The sequence below is a fragment of the Camelus dromedarius genome, chromosome 15 (genome assembly GCF_036321535.1).
Source record: "Camelus dromedarius isolate mCamDro1 chromosome 15, mCamDro1.pat, whole genome shotgun sequence".
Classification (NCBI taxonomy): Eukaryota; Metazoa; Chordata; class Mammalia; order Artiodactyla; family Camelidae; genus Camelus; species Camelus dromedarius.
Window position 1 is genome coordinate 37,367,500 of NC_087450.1, and position 24,975 is coordinate 37,392,474.

General features: G+C 35.5%; 2 protein-coding genes across 5 annotated transcripts in view; both read right to left on the bottom strand.

Moving 5' to 3' along the window:
• LOC105103640 (regulator of microtubule dynamics protein 2) overlaps positions 1-24,975 on the bottom strand; it is a 58,435-nt gene that overhangs the window by 26,423 nt on the left and 7,037 nt on the right. For all 4 annotated transcript variants that reach the window (XM_064494575.1, XM_064494576.1, XM_031466858.2 and 1 more), the window contains exons 3-5: positions 4,117-4,291; positions 3,042-3,144; positions 1,491-1,551 (exon numbers count right to left, since the gene is read on the bottom strand). In XM_064494575.1, coding sequence (XP_064350645.1) covers positions 1,491-1,551; positions 3,042-3,144; positions 4,117-4,291 — 339 coding nt within the window. The remainder of the gene's footprint in view (positions 1-1,490; positions 1,552-3,041; positions 3,145-4,116; positions 4,292-24,975) is intronic.
• Positions 11,981-13,655, bottom strand: LOC135318439 (uncharacterized; the record flags this gene model as incomplete). The annotated part of the gene is made up of 1 exon (XM_064494240.1): positions 11,981-13,655. A coding segment is annotated over one exon (1,020 nt), but the record flags the coding sequence as incomplete, so codon positions are not given.

The following is a 24,975-nucleotide window of genomic DNA, read 5'->3' on the forward strand; positions in this document are numbered from 1 at the left end:
TAACACATACCTGTATTAATTTATTAGTATTATGCAAATTAGATGAGGAAGGTGAAGTTGGCTATAGAAATAATACCCAAGACCCTTATATACTGGAGAAATGATTTTAAAGATATGTACCAGGATGTTGTTAACTGCAAAATTACTTTTCTCCTAGAGTTTTGGCAGAGGCACCAAGGGCACAGAACAATACTTTATCTATAAGGTACTCCAGGTCCTAAAGCAGGACTCTACTGCCCATGCATGACACATTAGTGAAATTATTCGCAGGTTCTGCCAGGCTCAGCCCTTCACCCACCTCCAGGCTGCATAAGAGAAGGCAAAGAATTCACTGCGGCAGAGAGCAACCTGGAGGGAGGATTTCTGTGGATAGAACTGTTAGAGTTCCGCCTCTCATCTTTTCATGGGAGAGGGAAGGGGGTAAGCTTGCATCTCATTTTAAGCCAAGAGATGGCAGTTTCAAAATATCTATTCTTATTTTGGTGTGTGTCCCTTAGAGTTTGGGGGACATAAAAAATGTTATCTGACTCCTGCCCAGGGAAGTTTTGAGAGGAGAGTTTGTGAGTGGAGCTCCCCCTGCTGATGGCAGAGTAAAGAAACAGGTCTGTTTTGGGAAAATGGTTTTGCACTTCTGAACTGGTAAGGCAAAAATGAATTTCCTGGGGGATAAGTGTGGATCTGCAGCAAAGAAGCCATTTTGAGAGAGATTTTGCCTAAGAGTTCCCCAAAAGGATAAAATAATCCATAAGAGAGGTGGATTTCTGAAAACCTAGGTCTGACAGAAGGGTCATAAATAAATTTATTACTGTATCTTCCTAGCACCTAAAGAACCTGTATTGCTGAGGAGAAAAAATAACCAAGGAACTAAGAAATGTTATAAAAATGCAACTGTGAGTAAGAGGAAGTGTTAATTTAAAAAATATATTTCTGCTTATTTGTGTTTTATAATTCTAAATATATACCAAGGATCCAAAACAAAACATACTCAAGAATAAATTTTTTTTTTGCCCCAAGGATATTCACCTACCACCATCCAACTAATTAAATTTCCTTTGTTTGAGCTTTCTTATATTATAAATGGCTTTTCTCTGACCTGTGAATTTGTATACCTTCACTCATCAAGGTATAAGAAGTGGCCGATGTGCTTTTATTCTTTGAAGCATTCTTTCTACATTTCTTTTAGAAACATGGCATCATGCTAGTGTTTGCTTTCAAACAAACTGTTACATTCAATGAGATTTTATAGAATTATCAGGCTCAAAGCTATTGGACTTGGTAGATTCCCTTATGAAATCTTCAGTGAAAGTTACACATACTTTTAATACATGAGACTAAAAAGAAAAGAACAGTTACTGTGCTATAGACTAAATATACTTTTGGGTGAATGTGACAGACAGGTTAGGTGGGTCAGTAATATTTTAAAAATCCACTGCAATTTATAAAGGGATATATTAGAATTTCACAAGGCTGCATCAGTTCTATGTACTTACCAGAGATGACAATGTCCATTCATGGGTGCTCTAGTAATAGCTTTTTCACCCAAAGTCTTTCCTGAAACATAAATGGACTTACATTTAGTACCTTCACGTGAGTTGGTGAATTAAGCCAGTACTTCCAAAGTATGGTCCCAAGACCAGATCCCCTTGAATCTTATCAGTAAAGCAAATTTTGGGCCACACTGGAGACTCGTTCGATCAGAAACTCTGAGACTCAGCAATTTACTTTAAGGAGCATCTAGTGATTTTGAGGTATACTCAAGTTTGAGACTCACTAAGTGATTTAACCAAGTGCAAGAAAAGTCATTCAATCATTATTTAGAAGCGTTAATAGAAATCGTTTTATAATTAACTCAACCAGCATTTACTGAGTGCCTTCGAAGTATAATATTATGTGAGCCTCTGGGAATAAAACAGTCAAATAAGACACATTTCTTGACTTCCAAGGGTTCACAGTTCAGGAGGCAGCAGGTATATAAACAAATGACGTGCAAAAAATAAATACAAGGTAAAAAAAAGAGAGTACAGCAGAGAGCAGAGAGAGCAAGTCTATCCAAAGGGGTAAGTGAAGGCGTCCCAGAGAAGCTCTCGCCTAATCTTTCACAATAATGAACAGGCGCAGTACATGAATAGTTCTCCTAAATAATTTTATTTAGTTTTAGAATAACTTTTAATAATGTATTAAATACATTGCATAGAGGTCTGTCTAAATCATATTCTGAAACTCTTTCTCTAAAAGCAGCTGTTTTTTTTTTTTTTAAATACCATCTACTTTTCCCTGCTCCTTTTTTTTTTTTTTTTTTTTTTTTGACTTGGAAAGTTTTGAAAAGAGAAGACTTTGGAGTAAAAGAAAAATTAAAGACATTCTGATGTCAAATTACTATCCTGAAGCTCAGCAAGATGGCATTTAAGGGACTTTTTGAAAGAAAGAGTCTGATATTCAGTGAGAGTCATGGTGATAAATATATAAATGATTTGACATTCTGGCTGTTTTTCTTTTACTGTTGTTATTTTGGAAAATTTCAAAACTATGCAAAAAAGTGTCAAGGACAGTATAATGAACAACCATGGACTCATCACTCAGCTTAAATAATTATCAGCTCAAGGCTAATCTTGTTTTACTAAGATAAGTTTTGAAAAAAGTATTAAAGTTTGAGTGGTTATTTCTTTGTGGTATCTGGAGTTCTACATTACAAGAAGTAAGGAGAGTTATTTTAATTGAGGTGAAAGACTTTGCTATGATTTCTTCTCAAATTATTACCACTTAATGTTTCATCTTCCTGTGATTTCATCAACTTTAAAACCTGAAATCTGAGTTTTTCAGTGGCCTATTCTAATATGCTCAAATATTTTTAAAGAACATTTATTTTCATCCTAAAAAATTTTCTGTCCTTAGACTATGTATTTTTTAGTACCAGGATATAGTGAAATAGATTAACATACCGGTTTTAGCTAAGATAATTTAGCTTAAATTAAAATTCATTAGTGGTTTATTACAGATAATGATTACCACTTGAGGATAATCAATATTTACAAACTGCTTACCAATATTAGCATAATGTTTCTTTTCTTGTGCATTTGTAGATAGCTCAAACATGTCTCCATACGCACGAGCAAACCGCCAAATAAACTCTATTTCATCTCTAAACTGAAAGGACAGAACTGCACATTAGATTAACTCAGTAACTTGACTTTATATCAGACGGTAAATGTTTTCCACTGCAACTTATAAAAACTTAGGCAGGTAAATTGGTACCTAGAGATGACTGTGTCTACTCATGTGCATGTCAGACTTTAAATTCAAATATTCATGGCTATAAATGTGATTTGATACAGTGTTACATTTGGATCATAACACCAATGAATATTATCCAGACACTAGCTCCTCACCTACAAAGAAGAGAGAACTGATAGGTGTCAGAATCTATAAATTCTGCCCGAGTTGTAGCACCTTCTTATTCTCCTTTCTGAGTTATCTACTGTTAATGTGATGCCTCAATGGGCATTTCAGATAATATTTGTAAGTTATTACATACACTCAAAAGAGCAGTCACTTTTTTTTTTAACCTAAATTACCTAAAAACATAATCCTGGAGATTTAAAACCTTTTAGATAATGTGTTTAGAGTTGCTAAATCTTCAAACGGTTATATTGCAAACCCCACCCTTTTTTTGGTGGTGGTGGTGGTAAGGATGGGCTTTCCAAATTCAGCCCAATATTAAGCATTGAAAAAGGATTACTGGTAGAAATATATTTAAATATCAATTGCTGTTATATTAATGACTATAAGATAGAAATCTTAAAATGTAGCATTTCCTCCCCCCAGAGAGGCAGTATGTCTTGTTCTTTATCTCTTATAAAATATTAAATATATCAAATTGATAAAAATCAAACTCAATCTGTATAATTATATCTCTGCTTCTTGTTTTTATCATCTTAGAGCCTAGTAAACTCTTATATTTACTTTATAAATTTTAGTAATATTATTTTAAACACTTACATCAATCATGTAGTTTGTGCAAACTGTGACAGGATTGTTATGGTCATAACACAAATGGGACAGTAGATTAAATCCAGAATTTAAAACTATACAAACATGTTATTATCACATATCTCTTACCTTTTCTTTGTGGTCACAAAGTAGTTCAAAACTCTCCATTTTGCTAGACTCATTCATACGTAAATTATCGGCCGTCTGAATAAGAGCATCTAGATTTAATTCTTCTATGTGAGTATTAAATGCCTTAGGGACTGGAAAACTCTGTTCTTCAGTGTCAGTATTAGCTGTAACATACCTAAAATAGCAGAAATAATCATCAACTCTTGTGAAAATTGACTACCATGGCCAGAATAATCCTTTTAAGGTGCAAGTCAAATCATTCCACTCTCAGGCTTGAAGCCCAGCAATGGTGCCCTCCTCCATTCTGAAAACGCTCAAGTCCTAGTAACAGTCTATGAGGCTCGATGAGATTTGTCTCCCAATTCAATCCACCTCTCTGACCTTGTTTCCTACCGCGTTTCTCACTCATTCAACTGCATACTGGCTGCCTAGCTGTTCCTTAAGTATGCCAGGGACACTCCTACCTCAGGACCTTTGCTTGCTGTTCTGGCTGATGGAACGGCTCTTCCTTCAGAAGAGGATATAACTCACACCCTCACCTCCTTCAAGCCTCTGCTCAATGTCATCATCTCAGCGCAGTTCAACCAGACCACTCCATTTAACGCTGCATCCCCCACACTCCAACTCCCTCTTCCTTCACCTCCAATCTCCCTTATCACACTTGACTTTCTTTTTCTAACATACTGTATAATTTACTAACCTATCACATATGCTATTTTTTGTCAGTATCTCCCCCACTGGAATACATGCTCCCTAATAATAGGATTCTTTGTTTTATTAATTGACTTAGCAAGTGCCTGGAACAGCACCTGACACTGTGGATACTCACTAAATATTGCTGAATGAATGATACAGAGTTGGAGGAACTCAAGTGTGTTTTATATTATATGATATCTATATAATCTATGTTCTATACACACATGCACATGTATTTATATATACACATATGCATGCAGATACATATATATGCACACATATGTGCATTAATCTGTAGCTCAAGATGATGTTCTAATTCTTTGCTTAGTTTCTAAAAATTCATGCTTCCTCCCATATTTCCTTTTTGGTAGCATACAATTAAATCCACTATCAGAATGGGAGATTTTTAATATAACATTCTAAGTAATTGATAGATAAAGCATATGAAAAGTAGTAAGGATACAATTTAAACACCAAAATTAACAAGCTCAAATCCAACCAACATACTATATAGAACTAGACAAAGAACATTTGGAGAACACTTTCTTTTCCGGCACATATGGAATATTTATGAAAACTGTCATGTACACAAGGCCATGATGCAAGTCACAAAGGATAACAATTACTCTATTATGTAGACCATATTCTCTGTTCACAAAGCAACTAAATTAGAAATCACCACTGAAAAGTAGAAGAGAAAAATCCAATATTTAAGAATAATTTAAAAATACACTTCTAATTATATGCTTGACCAGAATGACTAAAATGAAAAAAAAAAAAAAAAAAAAAAAAAACAATGGTTGGTGAGAGAGTGAAGAAAATGGAGCTCTCATACATGGATGATGCAAGTGTAAACTCGTACAACCACTTCGAAAACTATGTTTGGCAATGTATCTTAAAGCTGGCATATGCATCCTCTACAGATTCATCAATTTGACCCCTAGGCATATATCCAAAATAAACGTGTACCTATGTTTATTCAATCATGACAGGCCGTAACTGAAAACTACCAAATGCCTATAAGGAATAGAAAGCTCAAATAGTGTGGCATATTTATACAATGAAAGAAAATTAGTAATGAAAATGAATGCTCTACAACTACACACAACAAAATGGGTGGATGTCACAAGATAATGTCTATGAGAGAAGCTAGACACAGAAGAGTACATAGTGTATTATTTCATTGATATAAAGTAAAAAGATAAGTTTAACAAATTCATGCATTTAGAAATCAAGATGGGTTATCTTATTGGGCCCAAGAGGCAGGGAGTGACTGGAGGAGGGCATGGCAGGAATAGCTGAGGTGCTAATAATATTCTGTCTGCAAATCTAGGTGCTGCCTTCAGAAGTGTATTCAGTTTGTGAAAATTCGTTTATCTATATACTTGGTATTTGTTATTTTTCTACATCATTTCAAAAAGTCTAAGAAGAAATTTAAAATACAAATCTCATGTATAAGAGAATGTAGGAAAGAAAGCAGAAGTCATTATGAAAAGCATTAGGAATGAAACGAAGAACCATTATTGCTGCAGATACAGTACAGGTTTCAAATAACACACTACTATAAACAATTTTATGATAATAAATTTAAAATTTGAAATGAACCAGATAACCATCTACAAAAATATAATTGGCCAAAACTGCTCAAGAAGAAATCAGTCATGAAAATGACATAAAAGGTGCCTACAATGGAAATAAAGAAGTAAAGTTATCTGTATTCATTGATGACATCATTTTGTTTATAGAAAATCCTGAGGAATCCACAAAAAAGCTATTAGAACTAATAAACAAGGTCAACAAGGTTGCAAGATCCAAGATCAACATATAAAAATCAATATATTTCTACACACTAGCAATAAACAACCCAAAAATGAAACAAAAAAATTTCACTTACTATATTATAAAGAATAAAATTCTTCAGAAAACATTTAATAAAAGGTGTGCAAAACTTGTACAGTGAATACTATAAAACATAGTTGACATTAAAGATCTAAACACATGAAATCCCATGCTCACAGATTAGAAGATTTAATATAGTTAACATAGCAATATTCCCCAAATTTATCTAAGATTCAAAGTAATTCCTATTAATATCTCAGCTGCCAATTTTTTTTTCAGTAATTTGACAAAGTGGTGTTAAATTTCATATGGAAACACAAGGGACACAGTATAGTCAAAATAATCTTGTAGAAAAACAATAAAAAGGATTCGTACCTCCAGATTTCAAAATTTACTATAAAGCTGCAGTAATCAATACAGTGTGGTACTGTCAATAAGGATGCAGATATGGGAAAAGATTAGGGTTTATTAAGAATTAAGGGTACGTACAAAAATCCTTACATTTATGGTCAATTTATTTTGACAGGAATACCAAGACAATTCAGTGGAGGAAACAATATTATTTTCAATAAATGGGACTGAGGCAAATGGATATCCACAAGCAAAAGAATGAAGTTGAAATCTTACACTATATATAAACCACAACATATATAAACATTAACTCAAAATGGCTTAAAAATCTAAATGTAAGAGATAAAACTATAAAACTCTCATAAGAAAACACAGCAGTAAATTTTGTGACTGTGGATTAGGCAATGATTTCATAGATATAACATCACAAGTACAAGAGACAAAAGGAAAAAATAGATACAATAGATTTTATCAAAATTTAAAACTTTTGTGCTTCAAAGGCCATCATGAAGAAAATGAAAAGGTAGTTCACAAAATGGAAGACTTACAAATCATATATCTGAATATATATACTAAATATGCATATACTGAATATATGTGTTCTTATGTCTATAGAACAAGTTAGAAAATGTAGTTTTATAAAACATATCATTTATATACTATAGGAGTATATTCAGGAAAAATACAAAGCGCCTAAGAAAAAATTCCACTAAAATTTTTAAGACTTTTCTACAGAATATTACAAAATACCATCTGAGAACACTGAGTGCCTAAATAAATGGAAACAGATACCAAATCCATGGACAGGAACAATTAACATTAAAACAATTTCACATGGTACCAAATTTTTAATCTACAGTTTTAATGCAATTCCAATCAAAATCACAATTGAGGTTTCCTATGGAACTTACCTGACTCTAAAATTAACACGAAGGACAAGTGTAAGAAAAGCAAAGACAATTTTACAGACAACAGGACTACAGTCTAAAGGATAAAGTAAAGTGGTTAAAGTACTCCAATGTGGTATTGGCGGAACAATAGACAAAGTGGCCAAAAACCAAAAGAGAACAACTAGGCTAGTATCTTCTCCACATTAAAAAAGCACCCAAGCGTGGGAAACTGTTCTCCTACTTTGGACAGGATACTTCTACCTATAACTGGGCATTTATCAAAAATTATGAGAAAGTTTCAAGAAAAAATTTAAAAGTAAGGCGTATCTAAATACACCTGGGAAAATTCACAATGTGTGTATTAACTTTGGGTTAAAGTTTAGATTTGCACTGGGGCCAAGAAAAAAAAAACAGATATTTCACAGATTATCTGATGACAAACAATCTTCCAACACTCTTTTAGCAGGCCTGGAAAAGTTTGCTCTCAAATATCAAATTTACTTACAAACATTCACCTCCTAATATACTTTTTCAGCTTATTTTCTGCTCCAAATCTGACTAAGAACTGTGCCATTTTCCATACTCATTCATTGCTGCACAATCAATTACTTGCTTTAATAGCAACAACAGCATATCTGCAGGCATAGTTGCATTATTTAAAGAGAAAATGACATTATTTACTGTGAAAATAAAGAAGTGCGTTTACACAAGTATAACAGTAGTGAGTTGCATCAGAACAGGGAAAAACATGCCTGACTACAGTACTGTGGCCTCTCTCCATATCAGGCATCCTGATTCAGTTCCCTTTGCCTACCCTTACCTAACACTTCACTTGCCCCACTTTTTTTTTCAAAAGATACATCCTAAGAGACTGATGTCAGCAAGATGATGAAGTAGGTAACTCTAGGCCTTCATTCCTCCATGGAAACACTAAACAAAATAACAACAGATAGATTGAAACAGCTTTGTGGAAGAACTAAAAAGTAGTCAAGGATTTGCAGCAACCAAATAAATGCCCAGTCAAGAGAAATCCATACTCGGAATGGTAGAAAACGTCATGGTGATTTTGGTCACCCTGTCTCACCCTTCCCTGGCATGGCACAGCATGGCTGGGAAGAAGTCATCCAATCCTTGGCTCCTCCCTTGGGACAGAGGAAAAGAGTGGATCCTGTTTGCAGTGCTCTGGCACACTGAGAGGCTTCCTAGGACTAGCTTTCTGTTTAGCTTGCCTTAAGAGCTCAGACAGAAATGAAGGCATAGTGCGGATACCAGATATCACTCTGGCAGTCACTATGGTATGTGAGAACTACAGGAGGACTGTAGACTCATAGGTGCCTGGGTGCAAGAGATTATGGGGAGAGGAACACAACAGGACATCTAAGGCACCAAGAAGAACAGGAGTGAGACTCTTACTGAAATTAAGATATTTAAAAACAGTTGTGTATAGGGGGGAACTGGAAAAGAAGCACATGCACAGGCCCAGGGGAAACTAATGCCTAGAAAAGACTTAAGACGACCTTAAGTCTTCACACTAGTTAGTGGAGGCCTGTCTTCCCTGCATGGAGCCGATCTACAAAGGCTAGGACAGATGGCTCTTTTTTCAAATGTGTAATTTTTAATAAAAGGTCACAAAGCATAAAAAGAAACAGGGAAGATGACCCATTCAAATGAACAAAATAAATTTCCAGAACCTACCTCTAAAGAAATTGAGGCTTTGGACTTACAAGACAACAATTTTAAAACAACAGTCTTAAATATGCTCAAAGAGCCACGGGGTGAAATGGAGAGAGAACAAAAGGTAATCAGTAAAATAATATATGAACAAAATGAGAATATCAACAAAGAGCTAGAAATAATTTTTTTAAAAAGGAACCAACAGATATTCTGGAGCTTAGAAAGCAAAAACTAACTTAAGAAATTCACTGTATAGGATCAACAATATACTCGAACAAGCAGAAAAAAGAATCAGCAAACTTGAAGACAGAGCACTTAAAATTGTTGAGTGTGAAGAGTCAAAAGACAAAGGAATAAAGGAAAGTGAATAGAGCGTAAGAGATTTTATGGAACATCATAAATCAGGCCAATATACATATAATGAGAGTCCCAGAAGGCAAAGAAAGGGGCAGAAACCTCATTTTGAAGAATAATGGCCAAAACCCCCCAAGTTTGAGGAAATACATAGATACACAAATACAAGAAGCTCAATTAATTCCAAATAGGATAAACACAAAGAGATTCACACCAAAACACATACTCAAAATGTAGAAAGTTAAAGACAAATCTTAAAAATCTTGAAAGCAGCAAGAGAAAAGCAACTCATTACAAAAAAAAGATCCTCAATAAAATTACCACTGGATTTCTCAGCAGAAACCTTGGAGGCCTAAAGGCAGTGGGATGCTATTATTTAAAACGTTGAAAGAAAAAACTGTCAACCAAGAATTCTATATCCAGGAAAACTGTCCTTGAAAAAAATGACAGAAATTAAGACAATCCCAAATAAACAAAACAAAACAAAAAAGAGGGTGTTCATTACCTCCAGATCTGCCTTATAAGAAATGGAGTCCTTCAAGTTGAAATGAAAGGACATTAGACAGTAGTAACTTGAAGCCATATAAAAATATAGCTTTCTGGTAAAGGTAAATACGTGAGTAAATATAAAAATCAATATTATTGTAATTTTGATTCATAATTCCATTTCTGATTCTTTTACAGTATTTAAAAGAGAAAAGCATAAAAATAATGATAAATCTCACAATGACGTTGCACCCCTAGAATCTTTTACTATATACAAAAGTTAACTAAAAATGGATCAAAGGCCTAAATGTAAAATCTAAAACTATCAAACTCTTAGAAGAAAACATAGGGGAAAAGCTTCATGACATTGTATTTGGCAATGATTTCCAAAAGCACAGGTGACAAACTAAAAAAAACAGATAAACTGGAAATCAAAATTAAAAGCTCTGGGCATCAAAGGACACAATCAACAGTGAAAGGCAATCCCCACAATGAGAGAAAATGCAAACCAAAGCCACAATGAGATACCACCTCACACACACTCATTAGAATGGTTATTACCAAATATATATATAAAATATAAAAAACAAGTTGACAAGGATGTGAAGAAAATGGAATATTGTGTATCTTGGAGGAACATAAAATGGTACAGCTACTTATGGAAAAAATTATGGCAATTCCTCAAAAAATTAAAAATAATATTACCATATCATCTAGTAATTCCATTTCTGGGTATATTATCAAAAGAATTGAAAGCAGGGTCTTGAAGAGATTTGTACACCCACATTCATAGCAGCATTATTCACAACAGCCAAAAAGTAGAAGCAACCAAAGCATCCATCAACATGTGATACATGCATACAGTGGAATACTACTCAGCTTTAAAAAAGAGGGAAATTCTGACACATGCTACAGTATGGATGAACCGTGAGCACATTATGCTAAATAAAATAAGCCAGTCACAAAAGGACAAATACTATATAATTCCACTTATATAAGGTACTAGAGGAATCAAATTTACAGAGATAGGAAGTAGAATAGTGGTTGCCAGAGGCTGGGGGAAAGCGGATCAGGGAGTTATTGCTTAATAGGTATAGAAGTTCACTTTTGCAAGATGAAAAGAGCTTTGAAGACAGGTGATGATGATGGCTGCACAACAATATGAATTTACTTAATGCCACTGAATTTAGAAATGGTTAAGATGACAAATCTTATGTTATGTGCATTTCACCACAACTGAAAAGTTAAAATTGAAAAAAATTTTATGATACATGCTAAAAGGAGGAGAAAAAAACAAAAGTAAAAATATCTCAGTCAACGATATAAATTTAGGGGGCATTTTATTATGACAAATAATTTAATACAAATTTCTTTCCTCCAAGAAAAACAATTATATCCTAAGTATTTTAATTGTTTAATGCATTTTCCATTTGTTATTCTGATAAATACATTTATAAACTTTAACATAATGGAAAAAAATTTTTAAATATTCACTTCAAAAGTAAAATTTTTAGAGACATTTTTAAAAATAAAAATTTCATTTAAAATTAAAAAAATAAAAATTTGGGGGAAAAATCTTAGTTTTTTTACTTTTAAAAATAAAGATATATATATATATATACGTTTTATCTCTGATTTCAGAGTTTTCTGAATTCCCAGACATGCATAAACAAATACGCATTAAAATTATTTAATTAAAATATTTGGTTTCAATATACTCTACATATTTCCACTACAATATTTTCTACTTATGACTTGATTTTTGTATTAGTAAAAACATTGTCTATCAGCAGGTGTTTGGCATGAATAATAAAGCTAGCAAGGCTGATATAAATGGGGGTTCGTAAACTGATGAATATAGCTCTATAAATTACACAGGAATACTATCTGGATAATTGGAGTAGAATTAAAAAAAAGTGTTAAACTCTCAAAGAATACATTTAGAAGACCTATATATCAAAGTTTGATGATGTTTTTAGATAACAGAAGTATTATAGTAGTCACTTAAAAATTTGGCACTAGTCAATCCATAAGCAGTAAATCTGTCAAAAGCCTGAAACAGATGAATAATCTTTGACTTCCATATTCCAATGTTAATAAGCTATCTTTCAAAAAATACAGAAATTAAAGTTAAATTTAGACTGCAATGTGGAGATCTTTTTCACAATATGCAGTGAAGCTTAGGAAGGGAGGAGACTTCTAGGAAAACTGAGCAGTGATTTCTACAGACTAAAGAGTGTGCCTGGTGGGAAAGCTTCTGATCTGAGCTGCCCTTCTAAGAGAGGGTAAAGTCTGACGTGATCTTATTTTAGGAATTTCATTAGGTGCAGATTTGTCTTCATCTTTAGATGAGATAGTACTGTTTTCATCTTCAAAGGGATCTGAGGTGATTTCATTTTGAGATGGGGTAAAGCTACTAGCATTTTTACAAAATCCAACTTTATGGTAAACAGGGGAAGTTACACTCTGAGAGGGGTGCTGTTGAATCGTAGCTGGAGAGTTATTTCTACTGTGACTTTGAGAACCAGGATGAAGGGAACTGTTCCTTAACTGGTCTCCTCCTTGAGTATCGCTGGCAATTCCATGTTGTTGAGAGGAACAGGACGTGAGAGTTGGAAGAGAAAGGATGGTCACCATGTTGTGATAGATGCTGTCAACAGTGTCCCGACGGGCTGAGGAATTAGCTTTTGTTTCAGAAATCATAAAATGTTTAGTGTTATAGTCAGGAGAACAAGAGTTTATATATTTTTCAGCATTAGTAATACTTGAGTTTTTAGAAATGATTTCAACTTCATTTGGATTAAACATGCACTGACTACTTGACTGAGTATCAAAAAAAGTACTAGCACTCTCATAACAGGAAATTATATTTAGTTTTGGGGCAGAGAAAAAACTTTCGGATCTAAAGCGAAAATGGTCTGAAGGAGATTTTGAATCACTGAAGCTTCTTTTTTCTTGAGAATCAAAGTTAGCTCTACTTTGTCCACTTTTCTGAAATTTAACAAATAAAGAATGTCTTCTTCCAAAGAAAGATGAGTAAGAAGATGTATTTGATGGAGAAGAAAAAATTTTACTTCCTCTAGGTGAACTGCCTCTACGTATCGAAGGACGAATTGTTCTAAGATTAAGAAATGCTGTTGGTTGAGTAACAGAAGAGGCTCCATGGTGCAGGGGGTCTGAAGTAACTGGATCTGCAGGACATTTTGGCTGGAAGCTCTGGTCCTCTTTGTGGCAGCTAGAGTGAGAAAAGTGTCAAAGTGAGGAAAAAAATAGGGAGCACAAGTGGAAACCTGCCAAGCCCCCTGAAGAATAATGGCCACCTTATCCATACGGAAACAACAGGGAGTAAGAAATTATGGCAGCTGAAGTTGACAGCCACATAGACATACCCAAAAGAATGCCTAAGTCTAAAAGATTACTTCTAAATACCTACACAGTACTTGCCCCGTCTACTAAACCCTGGGAAGGTAAGTTGAAACACTCAGGGAAGCAGGCAGGAAGAAAGGGGGAAAACATATGAGAGGGCATCAAAAAAAAAAAAAAAAAAAAAAAAAAGGATTCCCTAACAGAAAATGCAGAACTTCCTGTTTTAAAAATAGTAAGTCATAATATTTGCTTGAGACTATTAAACTACTATAATTAAAGGAGTTACTAAGTAGAATAAATGTATACCCTATTAACGAATGCATTTTAAAATACTAACCATGGATGAAACAGAACCCCTCTAGAGAGAGTATTTCTGATAAATATCCAGCTATTCCAGCTATTTGATTATTGTGAGAAAGTAAAGAAAGCATTAAAGCTTGGTTTGTGAGTATTTCAACGTTCTTTAGCACATGAAACACATGGAGAAGTGTTTTTTCTTTTTAAAGGCTTACCTTAAGCATTTTCCCATATTGAATTTAACCCAAAGTAAATCTCTCCCTTCCTTTCTAAGCCATCATCCCTAAGCCATAAAATGCTCTGTGTAGGTGGAACAGGTTAGAAGCTGAATGCTTAAGCTGTGTGTAGAATTAACATGACAATAACACAGAATATGATGATAGCAGATTCTAGAATCTAGTGACAACAATTTAGAATAAAATTGTTCTGTGGCTCATCTTTCTGAAAAAAACTGCAATTCATATGACTGTGGAATGTGTACTCTAACTTCATCATGTTTAAGGAGTCAGCCAACAAATCAAGGGATGAGAAAACAACAAGATGAAGGCAATAACATATATGTCATCTGTACAATCCTTAACTTGGGACTGTCTCTCTAACTAGCTGCCCTCCACACCCCTAGCCTACTAACTCATCCTTCCTTCACTTGACCGCTTTGTATGCCAGGTTTTTACACCCTCCAGTGATATGGAAAAGTTACTCTGACAGATTTTGGTCTGGAGGTATGTATTTTTTAAAAGCCTAAACAGAAAATGTCATTGCCCCCAAAATGAAACAGGCTTCATCTACCTTGGCAGTGAAGCATGCCACGTGATTGCATGGGCCACGTGCACAGATTATGGAGATGTGCTGTGCCACTGTCTATAACACCTGAGACAACTTAAGCCCACTTAAAGGCAAGATTACCAGATCTATTAGAAAAGAAATACTGCCCTCTCCTTTTCCAAAACAAGTTGGAGCACTGTCCATATAATAGGTGTATGTGTGTGTACAGCCACTCATGACATAAACACTCCCTCAAATATATATATTTTAATTTCTCAATATCCTGAATACCCTACTACCACCACCTATTTTTGTTCCCTTTCTAACAAAATTTTCGGGAAACCCTTGAACAAATCCCTTTTCAGAGGCCTAAAACTCTATAATTCTTACCACATTGTCAGTTTGTAATTTGATTTTACACAACATACAAGCTAATGAATTAATCTGTTACTGTTTCATGGTTGCTGGCAGAAGACACACGACTCTTGGGTCAGAGACAGAAGACTTTATTACTCACAGCAAATCAAGCAATGTGATCACCAGCTTATTTATATTGGTTCTCCTTGACCCAGGAGACACAAGAGCAACGCAGAGGACCCAGAGACTCTTGCATCCACAGTGAGTTATGTTATAAAGAAAGCAGCACTGAGCACAGGGCATCCTCCACTGTCATAGCAAGCAGTAACCAAATCTGCTAGATCTGCTGTTGGTCCTAAAGGGACCGTTCCTCAAAGTTTCTCACCACAAGCCAGAGAAACGGCCTGGATAAAGAGTGGCCATGCAGACCTCCATAAAAATTAACTCAAAATGGATCGCAGACCTAAATATAAAATGCAAAACTATAAAGCTCCTAGAAGATAACATCGGAGAAAACCTAAATACATTTGGGTGTCGGTGATTTTTTAGATACAACACCAAAGGCACAACCCAAGAAAGAAATAACTGATAAGCTTCTGCTCGGCAAGTGATGTCAAGAGAATGAGAAGCTAGAGGCTGAGGAAAAATATTTGCAAAATACACATCTGAAAAACGATTGTTACCCAAAATATACATAAACTCTTAAAACTCAACAATAAGAAAATGAATAATCTCATTTAAAAATGGGCCAAAGACCTTAACGGACGCCTCACCAAAGAAGATATACAGATGGCAAATAAGCATATTAAAAGATCCTCACACCATATATCACTAGAGAAATGTAAATTAAAACAAGAATAAGATACCACCACACACTTATCAGAAGGGTCAAAATCCGGAATGCTGACGAACCCAAAGTCTGGTGAGGATGTGGAGCAATGGGAACTCATTCACTGCTTGTGGGAATGCAAAATGGTACAGCCACTTTGGAAGACCATTTGGAGGTTTTTTTACATAACTAAACATACTCTTACCATACAACCCAGCAATCATGCTCCTTGATGTTTACCCAAATGAGATGAAAACTTATGTTCACTAAAAATACAGTTCTGTAGTTTTAATTAGGGGCAATTATAGTTATGCCTCACGGACATCTTTATCCATAACCATAACTGCACCTAATTAAAACTACAATTTTGTCATAATATCTCAGCTGATGGTTAGAATATCTTCCAGAACAAAGCTTCTCAAACTTTAGGGTACATCAGAGTCACCAGAAGAGCATTTAAAATACAGATTCCTGGGCACAATGCAGAATCCCAGAGATTCTGATTTGCTGGGTCTGGGGCTGGTCTTGAGACACAGCACCTACACTCTATCTAGTCTGGGAGCTTGATGTACATATACGTTAAAGACTGAGTAACACAAAAAAAAACCTAGCTCTAAACTAGAACTGACCAAGTTACCTGGAATTGGCACATTCAAGTTTCCCTCATTAGCCAAAACAGCAACAGTGAGCTACTCTGAATTCAGTTATAAAGTCACATACAGTTATATGTTTAGTTGATCTGAGTGTGTAGTGAATGTAAACTATTCAATCTATTACATTAATGATAGTTATTTATACAAATGGCTTACCAAATATACCTAATTACACAAAATAACAATAATGTTCATCACTAAATTAGCACCAGGTTAACTGTTATATTTTCTTTCATTACAATATTAAACTCTACCTACATAGGTCCACTGTTTGTAGTTTGTTACTCAGATAGCATGGTTATCTGTATGTGATTTGAAAGGAAGAAAAAATATTGCTTGGGGATCATCAAATAATTTCATGGGTTATTTCTGGAGTTTCCTTATCTGCTATTTGTTTCTTTTGAAAGAAATGCTAATAAAATTGATTCACTAGGTAGTAGTTACTGAATGCAGTCTAGTAAAAATAAGGAAATAGTACATAGTCAAGAGTTTGAACTGGCCTGACAACAAACTGGAAGTAGTTTTTAAAACAATAGAAACAAAAAAGTATACACTTTAGGTCAACAAGTAAATATAGATGTGTTCCAGCAACAGTGGTGGACTGACTTCCTTACCTGTACTCTCGACATCTCAGCCTCTAGCCTCTCTATCAAACTTACCCTGCAGATCTCCTAAATTGGATCAATTTGGCCCTCTGACTTCTACATATGAAATGCCAACAACTAGGGGAAAAAAATCATGCTACTGTGCAAACTGGTACAATCTTGAACCTTAAGCGGAGCAGCAGTCTGCAAAGTGATCTTCACTCATGTTCCTAATGTTCTCTTCCACTCCCCACAACGTCTCTTCCAAACTTTCTTGGTTCATATGTTCATTCATTTATTAATCTAAATATTTAACGATCATCTATAATGTGCCGGGCACTGTGCTAAGCACTGGGCACACCACAGTAAACACAATCAGTGCAGGCTCTTAAGGAGGCTGAAGCCCTACGTCTTGGAAACTGACAGAGAATGGGAGACGAAGGAGGTCTGGGGAAGACAGGAGTCAAGAATCGCACTCTCCTTCCTCAAAGGCCTCAGCGTTCATTTGCCTCCACTCTAAAAGATGACCTACGGTCCTCCTTCCTTAGAAAACTAGAGTGGCGAGGCAAGAACGCCTTTAACTTCTGGCCCTTACACCCACAAAGGCACTTCATAGTCTCAAAACCACCACCAATTGCAAGAAAGGAGAAAATGTTGACAAACTCTGACACAGCAATATGATGCTATTAACTGGTGGTAAGACACATCTTGATTTAGGAGATGTTAAAATGTGAAAAAAAAAAAAAAAGGTTCATCTTATAATCAGTGACATACGGTATGCCTGACCCCATGCGCTCCTCCTGAGTTAGGTCAGGCTTAAAGAGCACTCAACTGGAACTGAGGCGAGTGTTGTAGTACTTCAGTAGCCAGGCGCCCTGGGAGGCAAAGTCTGAATTCAGCAGGCATTTCACACGCACATTGGCCTTATTCCTCCTCCCTTTACGTCCTGTGATAGTGCTTTAGAGCACTCTGACACCTCGTACTTTCTTAACTGGGGGCGAGGAAGGAAAGAGGCGGTGTAGAACAGTGTATAGACTCTGCCCTTGACTAAGGAATTACCTAACCTTTCCCAGACTCCATTTCCTTATCTCTAGACTGAGCATAATAGCATCATCTACCTCAGAGTTACTGTGTGTTAAATAAGATAATGAATATGAAACACTTAGGGCAGGATCTGGAACAAATTCTTGATGGAGCCGACTTCCATTTTCTTCTGTGATATTTGCAGTCACAGAACAGGGATCTTCTTTCCCTTATATGACACACAGAATTACTGCAATACTTAAATGCAGTGTATTTCTTGGTCCTGGGCACTGAAGAGGGCATGTAGGAATCGAAGTTTTATTGTTGGTGCCAAGATGTAAGGGGCACCCAGATTTACTCGTGGATTCACTAGCAGAATGAATGAATATAGTGCACTTCTAGCTGTGAACAAAGCACCAGAAGCAAGATCACTCGATGAGGCTCGATGGGTGTAGGGACTTGTTTGTTGCCACCGACAAGAGCGCAGCTCACAGTCAGTCAATAAACATCTATTTTAGAAATGAATGAATCTGCAAGCTTGTTCTAACTGTCTTTCTTAACCCACTGCCTATTATATTTATAAATGTCACAGCAATGAAGGCCCTGACCAGGAAGATAACGCAATGTAGGATATGGCTTAACCTATGTAACCTTTTTTTCCCCCTATTTGGAGTGGGGGTTTTAGAGACTTTATATTGCCAGTTGCCATGTTATTACCCAGTATTGTCTTGCAGTTAATAAAATTTCCCTAGATTCTGCAGGTGATACTGTTCTCTTTTCTTCTGCATGTTAGCTCAATGCCTACGGTGTACTGCTGCTAAAAGGGCCAGGCCACACCATGTTTCATAGCTTATTTCCTGTATTTCCCCTTTGTTTTATTTCTGACTTGAAAAAAAAAAAGTCTTCTCCTGTATTTTTACTTACTCTCTATGTTGGCTTCCTCTCTGCAGCTTAAAAATATGCTCATGTGCCCCCCAGCTTGAAATAAAGTCCAAATCCAAAACAAAACAAAAAATAAATTCTCTCTGAACTCGATATCCTCTTTGTGCATTATGTACTCGCCTTGCATTGGAAATTAAGCTCCTTGAAATAAGGGTCTCCCATTCTGGTGTCCACATCTTCACCTCTCCGTGCATTTGTCCAGGCCTAGTTCACATTTCTGTGCTCACCACCCCCCAGGAGCTGTTCCTGCAAAGCTCATCAACAAATGACTTCCTAAGATCCAAAGCCAGGAAACACAGTTCAGTCCTCAATTCACTTAATCTAAAATATAACAACTGAAAGGTTACTTTTAAACGTATTTTTCTAGTTCATGTGTGTGCAATCTATACTCTGGGGGGCTAATCTGCCTACTCCCTGCTTCTGTAAATAAAGTTTTTTTGGAAGACAGCCATACCCACATTGTCTATGGCTGCTTTCAAGCTACAAGACAGAGCTGAATAGTTGAGGCAGAATTCATATGGTCCTCAGAGCCTAAAATTCTTATAGAAAAAGTTTGCCAACCCCTCTTCTACTGCACTGAATACATTTGATCATTTCCATATTATCGACAAAATAACTTTTTTTTTTTTTTTTTAGAATTTAGACAGTGCAAAGTGTCTTCCTATAGCATCTCATTTTAGACTTAAGTCAACATGAGACATGTATTATTGACCACATTTTAAGATGAATAAATTCAGGTTTGGAGAATTGAAATTACACAGCAAGTAAAAAGCTGAACCAGAACTCATACTTGGGTTAGAATGACTCTAAAACCTGTGGCCTTCACCACAGATCTAGAAACCTTGTCCTCTCTTGGTTTCTTTGACATCTTTCTCCTCTGGTTCCTTTCCCACCTCTCTGCTCAGCCTTCAGTCCATCTTTGGAGGCTCATCCCCTGCCATCCACTCCCACAATACTGGTTCCACCCTCTGCTTTCTTCCCACGTTCCACGTTCTGCCTGAGCACCGTCACCCATTCCTACAGCATTCAGCTTCACACACACACACACACTGATGGACGCCCAGCACAGGAACACCTTTCCCCAAAGAAATGCTGCTCCTGGCCTTCAGTGCTTCCTTTCATAGGGCAACTGCTCCTGCTGGCAGTGGTCTCCACCTCTTAGCAAGTTCTTCCCTGGAGGGGTCAGCGTCTGGATCTAGGATGCAGGGGTACTTGGCACTTACTGTTTGTTCTTGGCCTTTGGAGCTCTGGTTAAAACAGACTGAGAGCATTGCTCTTTAACATTCTATTACTTTTTTTTTTTTTTAAATATATTTCACTTGTGAGACTTTGTTTTATGCCCTGCTGTATCTTGAGAAACTATAGAGTGCCTACCACAGAGAAGGCACTCTCATCGAATGAATAAAGGGGACTTCAACTGTTAGTGTTACCCTTCATTTATTTATTTTTTGTTCTTTAAAGAAACTCATAGAAGAGAAGAACTAAATGGCAAATAAACTATGAAAAGATGCCCAGTCTTATTAGTGCTCAGGAAAACACAAACTGAAACAGTGACTACTTACCATGTCATCTCCATCAGATTGGCTAAAATTAAAAAATCTAACAATAGAAGAATTTGTATGGAAAAATAAGAATTCTCATTCACTGCTTATAGGATTGTAAGTTGGTTCACTCTGAGGAATAATTTAGTAATAGATAATAACAACATATTTAGTCTACAGCTCAGCAATTCCACTTCTAAGCATATACTTTCAAATTATTCCACATGTGCCTAAGGAATTGTGAAGAAAAATGTTCAATAAAGCATTGTTTATAAGAGCAAAACAAAATGGTGATCTAAATATATATCAATAGGGAAATAAATTAAGGTGTATTCATACAATGGGATGCAACATAGCAAGTGAAAATAATGAAATAAGTTTACCTATATCAGTATGGAAAAATCTCCCAACAATTTGATGCAAAAGCAAGTTACAAAATGTTATGTACCATACAATGCCATTTATGTAAATTTTGAGAACCAAAGACCATTTATTCACTGCTTATATAAACAAAGCACATGAGGAGAAGTATTAAAACTTTCAAAGGAAGAATGCACACCAACTTCAAGATAATGGCTACCTCTGAGAGAAGGAGTACAAAGACAATTTCAATTATACGTGTAATGTTACTAAAAAAAATGATCTGAAACAAAAATAAATTTTTTTTGCAAATTTTTACTTTTACAACATGAAAGAACATAGAATCATCACATAATGAGTATCTGAATTTGTCTTTCTCTCATGGCCTTGAAAAATTGAAGTTCAACACTAAAACTGACTTGGCAGCAGTAAATAGTGATAAAAACAAAAATGTAAATGAACAAAAAGCAAAGTCTACCTTTTGGCTCATGATAATGAAAGTTTAAGAAGTTTTAAATAAAACCTCAAAAACCTGTATCTGTCTGTGGTCTCACTTTCATGAGCATCTTCTATTATTTATAAATATCATCTAAGGTACTAGATATGATGGCATGGGTTATGCTGGTGCTTTTTGGGAGTAGATTTCTGGGGTTTATTTTTCTTTTCAAATAATCAGTACTGTGTCTGTTGCTGCTATCTGAAGGCATCATGTGAATTTAACACTAAAATGAAAATGCCTATGTCAAGAAAAAAAAGCAAGAAAGCCCATAAGGTCACTATGCAACCCTGATTCACCTAACAGAACTGTCATATATTCTTATTAAAGCCCCCATGAAATGGAGAACAATGAATTTTATTATGGGGTATTACTTTAACCTAAACTAAAATAAGATTTAACTTTTGAAAGAGAGGTTTCTAAAGCTTTACATAACATTGTGATTTAAATAACACTTTTTAAACTCATAGTTTGATAGAGCAATACAGGTAAAAGGTTGACAGAGGGAAGAAAAGTGGGCAGCTTAATTAAAAAAGAAAATGAACTAAAAAGTTTTCAGAAATAAGGAAAGACTTAAACATAAACTGAAAACATCAGTGTGAACTAGTGATTTTAAAAATATTTTAAACTATTTTTCTTTAGCCTGTCCCTAAAAGGGCCAAAACAGCCTCTGGTATCATCCTGAAACTATTTCTCACTGAAAGGAACCAATGCTGCCAAGACAGCAGCTGATTCCAAGCATTGGAACAGCAGTAAAAACAAAATCAGTCAAAACATACTACTAAGAAGCAAAGATGCTTTGCAAGATGTTCATGCTAGTGCTAAGAAGGGAAAGGAAGAAACTTGGTAGACCCTCTGATGGCCACGTCAGTGAGATTTTGAGCCTTAGTCATCATCACCTCCACAACAAATTAGATGAAATTAGCTGAGTCCAAAAAAGGCTTAAATCCATAAGTCTATGATGATACTGAGAGAGGCACACAGAAGATTCTAATAGTGTTCACAGAAAAAGCATTCTACTGATCTACTCACTCAAGTTTTTGTCAATAGCTAAGGATACAATTAGATTTTTTCCTTTTCTTGTGTAAAACTAATAGTTATCAGCAAATTGTGACTGACGTCTATTTTACTAAAAGAAACCAAAATCTCTAGGTGGCTCTTGCAAAGGATACATTTCATGGAACATGTAATTAATTGTCATTTGCTGTTTTAATTTTGCTATCAAGGACATCATTTGTCAAGGATGCAATCCGTCTTAAATGTGGTAATAAGATTATGGCTGTACCTCACCATGACCAGTTATTTCTGTCCCATGGGAGGTTATAAAAGAACAAGCAATCTAAAATTTGTACAAATATACTTTACAAAACCCTATTTTCAAAAAACATTTTACTTATTTAAAAAGTTTGTTTCTAGGTATTTATCTAGGAAGATGTGTTAGCTCTTTCTGTATCTTATTCTTTTCAAAAAAAATTCTTTGCTCGTTTTGTTTATTTTTCTAAAGTAGAGCTAAGTAGGAAGCAGTTTCCCTCCCTCTAGTTAAGTGCCATTCACTGTAATCTGGTCTGTCTTTAGGGCTCTATTACATTTACTGTAGTACTCTTGCTAACAAAGGCACTCAGAATCAAGCAAGAGGAGGGGATGTCTCACTTGACATCAATCTTAATTAACGTTTTGATATGTCTAGCTTTTCTTCTTAGAGGTATGTGACTATTATTTATAAATTTCACAAATCCTTCTTGAACCCACATAAACAACGTACACCTAAACCATTACTTGAAGTTAATTAAGTCCCACAATTATCTTCTTTTTATTTGCCCTAAACTTATCAAAGGTTGCCTGTCTTTCTAGAATATTAGAATTTCTTGAGCAAGCCTATGCTCAGCTTAACCAGGGTCTTTTTAGATTAAGGGCCATTGATGCTTTTGGCCTAAACTCCTTTACCAGGGCTGCCATCTCTCCTCTCACTCTAGTGGATCTTCTCCGGCTAGTCTTTTCTTAAAAATTAAAAAAATTTTAAATTTAGTTCCATTATGTGCTTTCTAAGATGTGGCTGCCACAAATGCCCACAGAACTACTGATAAGGAAACACCACAGATTCAGGTACCATAAATTAGGTAAGATAACCATTGGTTTGTCTTCAGTAACTCTCACTGACGCTCAATGTTATACTCAGATTTTTATCTTTATTAGAGTACTAAGCTGCTGTTCTCTACACCTGTAATAGAATAGGGAAGAACAAATCTGACTCCATATTAGATCTATTCCTTTAGGTCTAACCCTGTGCTCTGTTTTCTGTGCTTAGCCATGCTGCTTCTGTACCTTTCGTAAAAGAATGTTGCTTAGAGCCTGAAATATACTGGATAGCCCATTCTCAAGGCGCCAACCTTTATGAGTATAACATTTTTCCACTCCTATAGAGATAAAAATTTGCAGGACAGAGAATACCATTCGTCTTGTTGGAAGTTTACAGTAACATCATGACCTGACCTACGTGGACAGCTGCAAGAACAAAGGATTCCAAGCATTCCGACACCATGAGATTTGCAACAATCAACCACCCGCTCTCCTTTTTAGTATAAAAGGACCCTGAATTCTGACTCGGGAAGATGGTTCTCTAGGACATTAGTCTCCCATCTCCACAGTCTGCTAGTTTTCCTAATAAAGTTGTTATTCTTTGCCCCAACACCTCATCTCCTGATTTACTGGCCTGTTGTGCAGTGAGGAGAATGAGTTTCGACTCAGTAACAATAATAATTAACACACCCCTTTTCTGAGTTATGGTTCTGAATTATTTAGAACTATTTTAGGTTCCTTTTAAACATTTCACTGACTATTTTAAAACTAGTCCAAAACTTTTTTTGTTGTTCAGGAACACCAAAGTTTTAAGAGCTTCTTATCATCTAGATCCGGCATCTGTGACTCTTCTCTCTCTGAAAAGATCTTTCACATAGCATCTTTATATGTCTAACTAATTCCAGTTCTAGCATTGATCTCAGAGACCTGATCAACCTATGGAATCACCCTTTAGTCTCTGCCCTTTGTTTCCTTTCTCCAGATCCCTTCTCCCAATTCTTTAGTTACTTAGCAGATCACTCGTTAATTCAAGAAATAGTTACTGGCATCTACTCTGTGGTAGACACAAGAATAGGTGTTAGGACCACAATGAAGAAAACATAGGGTCCCTGCCCTAAAGAATTTCACGTTACATTATATTCACTAATGCATCTTTATTTACTTGCCTATTTTACTCCTTAAAAACACTAGTCAGGCACAATTCATTTTTTTTATAAATCATTTGTTTTTCCCTAAAAGAATATTATTTTTGTTCTTGATTTTAAAATTCAATGAATTAC